The sequence below is a fragment of the Accipiter gentilis genome, chromosome 5 (genome assembly GCF_929443795.1).
Source record: "Accipiter gentilis chromosome 5, bAccGen1.1, whole genome shotgun sequence".
NCBI classification, from domain to species: Eukaryota; Metazoa; Chordata; class Aves; order Accipitriformes; family Accipitridae; genus Astur; species Astur gentilis.
In genome coordinates, this window is record NC_064884.1 from 44,560,304 (window position 1) to 44,568,555 (window position 8,252).

At 45.9% G+C, this 8,252-nt stretch overlaps 1 protein-coding gene across 1 annotated transcript; it reads left to right on the forward strand.

Annotated features, from left to right (window-relative positions):
- Nucleotides 1-3,056: 3,056 nt before the first annotated feature.
- On the forward strand, nt 3,057-4,916 carry HOXB5 (homeobox B5). The gene is made up of 2 exons (XM_049799987.1): nt 3,057-3,609; nt 4,669-4,916. Exons 1-2 carry the CDS (start codon nt 3,057-3,059, stop codon nt 4,914-4,916), a joined length of 801 nt encoding a protein of 266 aa, XP_049655944.1.
- Nucleotides 4,917-8,252: the final 3,336 nt, after the last annotated feature.

Here is an 8,252-nt window from a genome sequence, read left to right on the forward strand (position 1 = left end):
AAAAAAAAAATCAGGCTTCTAGTTGCGTTTTTTAATTTTTTTTTTTTTTCCCTTCCTAGACCTTCCTCCCCTCCCACTCCACCCCCCGAGGTAAAGTAATAACAATAAAAAGTAAAGAGATAGAGAGAGAAGGGGGAAAAGAAAGGGAAAGAGAAAAGGAAAAAAAAAAAAAAAAAGGACTCCTACCCGTGTTTCTACCCTTGGTGTCACTGTTAGTAATCTGCTAACTCTTGTATTTAATGGAAGTGCTGCAATATATGTCATTTGGGGTGTTTATTGTCTTAATTTTGTAAAAATGTTTCATGCACGGTTGACATAGGGTTGGTTTTTTTCATTTTTTCTTATTTTTTTTTCTCCTTTGGTAAATTAATCAAGCCCTGGGGTCTTTGTAATTAGTTTTTTGGGTTTGGTTTTTTGTTGTTGTTTTTTTTTTTTTTTTTTTTTTAAAGGAAAATCTACTGAAAGAACGAGTACTACCTAAAAGGATGCAAAAGCAACAACAGCAAAAGTTATATTTTATTAATTTTTGTACGTGTTGTGTTTGAAGTTTGTCTTAGGTATGAACATGGAATTCTCTAATAAAAACAAAGTCTTCGATCTCACGCACACCACCCTGTCATTATTATCATTATTATTATTATTATCTTTCCCTTTTCCAGGGGAACTTGCCATTCTTAAGGAGCAGAGAGTTGTAAAGAAAGCCTTGCTTCTCTCTGTATGACAATGTCTTCTAATCTGCAAGGACAAGCAACTCCAAGCACACGGAAGTTACAGTGGAGAGATAAATCTGGTTTTCCCTCTTTTTGTCTAATCTTAAATGGAAGACCTTTCACCAATAGTATTTCCTCGCTGACATTCTGCTTTAGTATCGCTCTTTTTTATTGTTACAGTACAAAGAGTTATGACGAAACGCTCGCCATATACATAATAAATCAAGGAAACAGGCAAAAATATGCTCTCATTTATCTACCAAAGATACCTAACATTTGCCTAGCATCTTTCAAACATCTGGTCCCTTACTTCATCCCCCCAAATCAAAGTGAAGTGTATTGCAAAAAAGTCCAGATTTCAAGGGAATTTGCCCTGCGAAACGAGGAGCTTCCCAGCTCCAGGAATATTGCCTCCATTTAAGGGGGGGGTTGGGGGAAGGGTGGAAAAAAATCTAACCTAAGTCTACCGAGCTCTTTAGAAAGAGTAGATTTTGATTTTTACTCGCAAGCGTTTTGAGAGGCTGACTTTGCTCGGGATGGGATGGGGAAATTTCTGCTCCGTACCAAAGAGGAATGTCGTGCATGCAAATGGCAAACTTTTCCTGGGTTTTGGGGAATTAAACGAAAGGAAGTGCTTTTTTCTGCTGGGGCTTTAGGACTGGAAGCAAGCGACCAGCCCGACCTATTTCGGATACCGTTTTCTGCAGCTTCACGGGGGGAAAACGCGATGAAAGACTTATCTCCTGCCTCCCATCCCCTTTCCCCACTACCCACAAGAAATACCTATGTATGAATGCATTCCCCCATGCCACAAGCTGGTTTAATGTCAGTCACTTTTAAAATCAATTCATGCAGAAGCTTCACAGCTGTAGGACATTTACTATTATTGCCACGCTTTTCATTGCCCGTAATTATTATAATTATATGTCACTTTCAATATGGCGCATAATTTCCAATGAGTTGCAGACAAGCATATGAAATTCCTAAACTGCCTTGGAAAAAAAAAAAGAGAGAGAGAGAGAGAAGAGAAGAAGAAGAAGAAAAAAAAGGAAAGTAATGCTTAACAAAGCCCAGCTCTTTCACAACGTTTTTACCAATTTCAGAGTGCTTTTGCTCCCCAATATTCCTTGCAGGTTAGCAAATGGAGAGGAAAAACCACGTAGCACAATGCTGTGTTCAAAGAAGACGTGAACTGCTCGGGAACAAGAATATCCTAAAAGCAACGTTGTCAACCACTTCCACCGGCTGGACTTTCCCTCCTTTGCCTTTATTTCTCCCTCCCCGTCCCCCCCCCCTTTTTTCTCCCCCCCCCAGAATTAAGGTGCGACCGCATCGCTGGCTCCACGCTCAGCGTGCAAGAAACCTCGACTTTTCTGACAATAACCACGCGAAATAAACCCGACCAGCCACGCTCCCCCCCTCCTCCTCCTCTTCCTACCAGCTTCGCTTTGCCCCCCCCATCCTTTTCTCTCCACCCCCCCCCGGCTCTTCCAAATATTAAAAGAGAAGACTGCCCGGCCTCCCAACGACCCGACACCTCATCCCTCGCTGCCTCTCAAACTTCCCGGTCGGTGTTACAAAGGAAGAAATTCAGAATTTAATAAAGCAAAAGAGCTGGGCGAGAAGACAACCCCCCCCCCCCATCAACTTCCAACCTTCCCCCCCCCACTTCCCCTTTCATCTCAACGTTGATTTTTCAGGAAGGAAAAAGAAAAGAAGGAAAAGGGTGACATCTTCGGGTCTCAGAGGCAGGCGGGTCGGGTTTATTCTTTTTTTGGGGGGGGGGTACAGGGGGGGTCTCCCCCCCCACCTTGTGTCCGTGTGTCGTCCCCCCCCCCGCGGCGGGCGCGGTGCGCGCTCCCCGCGCGGCCGGTAGGTGGCGCACTCCGCCAAGGTGGGGGGGCGAAGCGCCGGCGCGCGCGCGCGCCCGCACGCGCGGGCGCGGGAAAAAAAAAAAGAGGAAAAAAAAAAAAAAAAAAGGGGGGGGGAGGGGGGGGGAGGGGAGGGGGAAGGAAAAAAAGAGGTGGGGGGGGGGGGAAGGAGGGGGGGGAGGGAGATTTGGGGCGCCCGCGCGCCGACTTCGGGCCTAAAACCGGCTCCGCGATCGTCATTATTTGTAACCATAGAGCATGAATTACCTCTTGAGGTCATCAGTGAGAATTTACGACTGGTCAACAAAAGCACGTGATGCCCAAACGCACCCCCCACCCTCCCCCCATATTTGGCCGCATACATAGCAAAAACGAAGTACAGTGCATCGCTATAATTCATTAATACATCATAAATCGTCAAGCACAGGGTTATAACGACCACGAGCCACAAATCAAGCCCTCCAAAATAACCCAAATGAGCTCTTACTTTGTAAACTCGTTCTCAGGGCGCTACCCAAATGGCCCCGACTATCAGTTACTAAATTATGGGACCAGCAGTTCCATGAACGGTTCTTACAGAGATTCAAGCACCATGCATTCCAGCTCTTATGGCTACAACTACAATGGGATGGACCTTAGCATCAACCGCTCAGCCTCCTCTAGTCACTTTGGGGCTGTGGGGGAGAGCTCCCGCGGTTTCCCTTCTCCAGCTCAGGAGAGCAGGTTTAGACAGGCGTCTAGCTGCTCCTTATCTTCTCCCGACTCCCTTCCCTGCTCCAACAGCGAGAGCCATGGAAGCAAACCCGCCCCGTCCCCCTCCGACCAAGCTACTTCTGCCAGCACCACCACCACCACCAATTTCACAGAACTAGACGAGACCAGCGCGTCCTCGGGAGCCGACGAGGGCACTCCAATAAGCAGCAGCATCCCCCGAGCGCAGGCAGAGCCCATCGCGACCTCCACGGCAGCGACAGAAGGGCAGGCACCTCAGATATTCCCTTGGATGAGGAAACTTCACATTAGCCATGGTACGGCTACTTCTTTTTTCCGTCCTTGTCGGTGGCGTTGGGGTTTGGGTTGGTTGATTATTTTTTTTTGGGGGGGGGGGGGTTGTTGTTGGGTTTGGTTTTTTTCCTTCCCGCACAGCCCTCTCTCTTTTTTTTTTTCTTTTTTTTTTTTTTTTTTCCTCCCCTCTCGTGTTTTTTTGCTTTGGTGGTGGGTTGTTTGGGGTTGTTTCCCCCCCCCCCCCCGCCCCTCTTTTCCCTCCCCACCCCACCCCACTCCCTTTTTTTTCTCTCCTTCCTTTTATTCCGTGGAGGCGCTTTGATCAGAAACGCAGCTATTTCTTGCTTTTGTATTTCTTGCTCTGAGCGCTGCTTTAAAGCTGCCTCTGGCGCCTGGAGGGGGGGCGATTTTATTTTAGTTTCGCTATTCTTGCGGCGAAATGTGCGCTTATTTCAAGCTCTTAGCTCTATGTGGATGGTGGGAGAAGGTAATTTAAAAATTGAGGGAAGGGGGGAGTTCCTTGGGGGGGGGGGGGAGGAGAGAGGAAAGGAAAGAATTGACCATTAAAATGGCATTATATGCACAGATGGGTCTCTCAGTCCTTTCCTACTCTTATTTTGCTGGGTGCCTTCTTGACAATCTGCTCTTGACAAACCCCAAATTGCGAGGAGATACACGGGGAATAGCGAGCCCCCCCCCCCCCCCCCCCCCCCCCGGTTTTCTCCTAGAGAAAAGAAAGCAGCGTTAAACCTGATGCCCCTGCGAACAGACCCAGAAACACGCAGGCAGAGGCGAAAAAGGGAGATTTCAAGCCCTCGCTTCTCCATTTAAATTATGAATATTGAGTCGCGAATGTCGGTTCTGGAGGGGCCAAGGGTGGGGGGTTTTACACGTGTCTGGGGGTGTGCGAGAAAGAAGGCGGGGGGGGCTGTTATTTGGGGACTAAGCAGCTTTCCTAGCTGCCTGAAGAAGGTGAATATTTTACCTCGGTATTAAAAAAAATTTCAAAAACAGCCTTAAGGCTAATAAAAATCCTAGCAGAAAGCAAAATCCCAAACCCCGCTGTTGTCCGTGTTATTCAGACATGACTGGACCAGACGGTAAGAGGGCGAGGACAGCGTACACTCGCTACCAGACCCTGGAGTTGGAAAAGGAATTCCACTTCAATAGATATCTCACCCGCAGGAGGAGAATAGAGATCGCTCACGCTCTCTGCCTCTCCGAGCGCCAGATCAAAATCTGGTTCCAGAACAGGAGGATGAAATGGAAGAAGGATAATAAACTGAAAAGCATGAGCTTAGCCTCGGCGGGCAGCGCCTTTCAGCCATAGATTCTAGAGGAGGAATATCGAGGAAAGAAGAGGAGGCGAGAAAGAAATACGTAAATAAATAAATAAAGCGCCGCAGATCTTAGTTTCGGAGTACTGTACAGTGAGGCACCTTCTTTTCGGCATGTTGTTGATATTCGAAAACAACGCGTATGGTACCGTTATCCCAGGACTGAGTTCATGTCGTGTTCTGTTTGGGTTTGGTTTGGTTTGGTTTTTGGTTTTGTTTGTTTTTTTTTTTAATTTTTCTTAATTAAATTTTATTTCCAGATGCTCCTCATGCTCTTGTTGTTCTTATAAATGTATGTGTCCGTGCTCTCTTGATGCTTTCTGGAAAGCTAGCATGTTTTATGTGAGCCCTTTAAATGTTATAACTTATTTATAAATCGAGAACAGATACGATTGTTTGTTTATTTGTTGGCTTTTTTTTTTTCCCCTTTCCTGAGTTTACTGCTTTTGGGTGAGTTCTTCTCTGCCCAAGCTAAAATCGGGGGTTCCTGCACTACAGTCGCAGAAAAAAAAAATCTAAAAAAACCAAACAAAAATGTAAAAAAAAATAAAAAAGGAAAAAAAAAATAAAAAGCTCTTGTATCTTTCTGTCTTAAAATTGTCCAGTCTGTGTTTTAGTTCAAACTTCAGGCCAGGATTTCTAGTCCCAGGCTAATTCCGAGACGTACTCTTAGACGTGGGTAAACTTCACTATTAAAAAAAATGTATAAAATCGGACCAACAATAGAGTGCTCTAATGTTTGTAAATACTAGAAATATTTCTGATGTGACTAATAAACGGTTTGTAGTGGGCAGAGTGAATGCAATGTTATGTGTAAAAATGGCATCTGTCATGTCTAGCTGCCTGTTAGTACTTTGCCAATAAGCTTTTTGTATTTGTTTGTAGCTTTACTTGAAGTCAAATAAACGTTTCTCCTATTCACAAAGCCTCCCAGTTGCACTTTATACACAACCTCCGAGACTTGCAGCCCATGCGAAAGCCGGAGCGATGCCTGGCATGGAGCTGAGCCTGTGCTGGGGGCTCTCAGCAAGAGCTCCAGCCTCTCCTGGGCAGCTCCTTGCGAGCTCCGAAACACCAAATATTCACATCAAATCCCCTTCAGGCACCGCACGGGAATAAACCGCGACCCTCCACGCTGCCCTCCAAACCGCCGTCTCCCCCAAAAGAGCACCGACCCCCCCACACCCCCCTACCCCCCCCCCAGCGTATCAGACAAACTGGTTTCAAGTACTTCAAGTTGCAATAACACGGTATAAACGCTTCCCCGGCAGATTTACGTGCATTTCAGGATTTGTCAGACACAGATATACACACGCACACGCACATTTGAAAAGCGAGAGGTATTTATATCCGCATATATGTCCACGTAAACCTGTGTTCTATAGAATTACAGACCTGTGTGTATGTAGAGATATATTTATTACACATCTATCTATCTATCTAAACCACATGTATATACATAATACATTTCCGTGCTAAGCTGTACTCTCTCCGCTACCTCTCGTCCTCGGTTTATTGTGCTTAACTGCTTTTACCTCCTAGTCTCTGGCTCAACATGTAAATAACAGCTCACAGCTCTGTAACTCCTGACACTTACTACAACGAGTCATTCCGGCTGCAGATAATTTAACATCATCAAAGATGGCAAATGTTGCCATTTCGCTACCTAGGGAATCTAACAAGGCACGAGATACTCCGGTTTAAAGTCGCTCGATTTGGCAAAACGCCACTGACATCTCTACAATACAGCTTAGGCTTTTTGTTCGTAGCAAGTAAAGTTGGAGCTTAAAACTTACCAAACTTAATCTCCCACTGTTTAGGTACTTCTTAAGTGATTTTGAGAGGGATGTGAAGTGGACTGTCAGATCCCAAACCATTTGCTCGCCTTCCCTTGATATTTTTTTTCCTTTTTTTTTTTTTTTTTTTTTTTTTTACCAATAGCAAACTATACCAAAAGTGGGTATGACATTTAGATGTCAAATGGATAGGGTTTTATCTAGAAGTTAGATCGTAAAAATCGCCCAGACCTCAGACAGATACCCCTCACTGGCTCTCAAAAGTCACGTGAGGTCCATAAAGTTAGTTTTATGGTTTTGGGGAGTTGACAATGTACAATATATTTCACATTCTCTAGAATGTTAAGTGACACTTTAACTGCTTGGTTTGGCTTGTAAGGGGCAGCAATGGGTGAGCACTTTTCCAGATGAGATAAACGTTGCAATTGCAGGGAACATGTTTTGCGGGTCCAGTTTTCAGTCCAGAGAGCCAATAGACTGGAGTCCTGAAAGTAAGTTCTTCTGAAATATTATCTGCTTAAACTATTTTAAAGGGTTGATATGGCTAAAGGCTGAGCGGGGAGGAAAGAGGGTCTGTCTCTCTTTCAGAGCTTTATTTCTCACTTTTAGAAGGTCCTAATTCGTATCCTCCCGAGAGCCGGAATTGCATTACATTTCCATCACAGCTTCCAGGCCCGCAAGTAAACTTTGGAGAAGCGGGAGAAATAGAAAATCTGTAAAAGATTCATTATCATTGCAAGGCAAACTCCATCCCGTCTTTGCCGGGGGACGTGTGTACTTCAGACAAAGTTTGGGTTTGTCCTTCGCCATGTAAAAAGGCTCTTGCTCGTTTAGTGGAGGGGATTCGGTGTGGTTTATCCTGCTCGCAAATAGCCACAAATCTGGCCCGCGCCTTTGCATTGCAACTAGCTGTATTCTGTCTGTGCTCTTCAGGTTGTTAACACCTTTTGCTTTTCATTCTTTTCACCTGCTTGCCAGAGAAATGCGTGCACTTTTTTGGTACTTTCGGCCTGTGTAGACGCCGGGGGTTTTGCCCCGGGTTCCCCCCCCCCCCCCTTTTTTTTTTTTTTTTTTGTTTCCCTTGGGTTTCGGGTTTTTTTCCAATACGAACGAGTGTCCTCCTATTTCCGTAGTTCGTTTCTACCATATGGAGACACTGAATGACCGCTGTTATGTCTCCAGCCTGTCTTGAAGTGCTACAGAAAAATAATCAGAGAGGCTGCAGTTTGCATACGGACCCTCCAAACCTTATGGAACCCACCGATATCTCTCCCAGATTTCCTTCTCTCCCTCTAAGGGTGACATCGGTCTGGAAAAGGCAGGCAGCTACCTTTTTCTTGGGGAAAATAAACAAGTTAACGGGGAAGGGCAGGAGAGCAGAGCCTGCCATGGGAAGGGGGGCGAGGGGCTGCGCCGGGCAGGTGGTCCCGGCCGGAGGCTCCGGCTCCGCGGCCGCGCAAATAAAGCAAAATAGAGCAAAATAAGGCAGATAGAGCAAAAATAGAAGGGCGGGGGGGGGGGGGGGGGGACGAC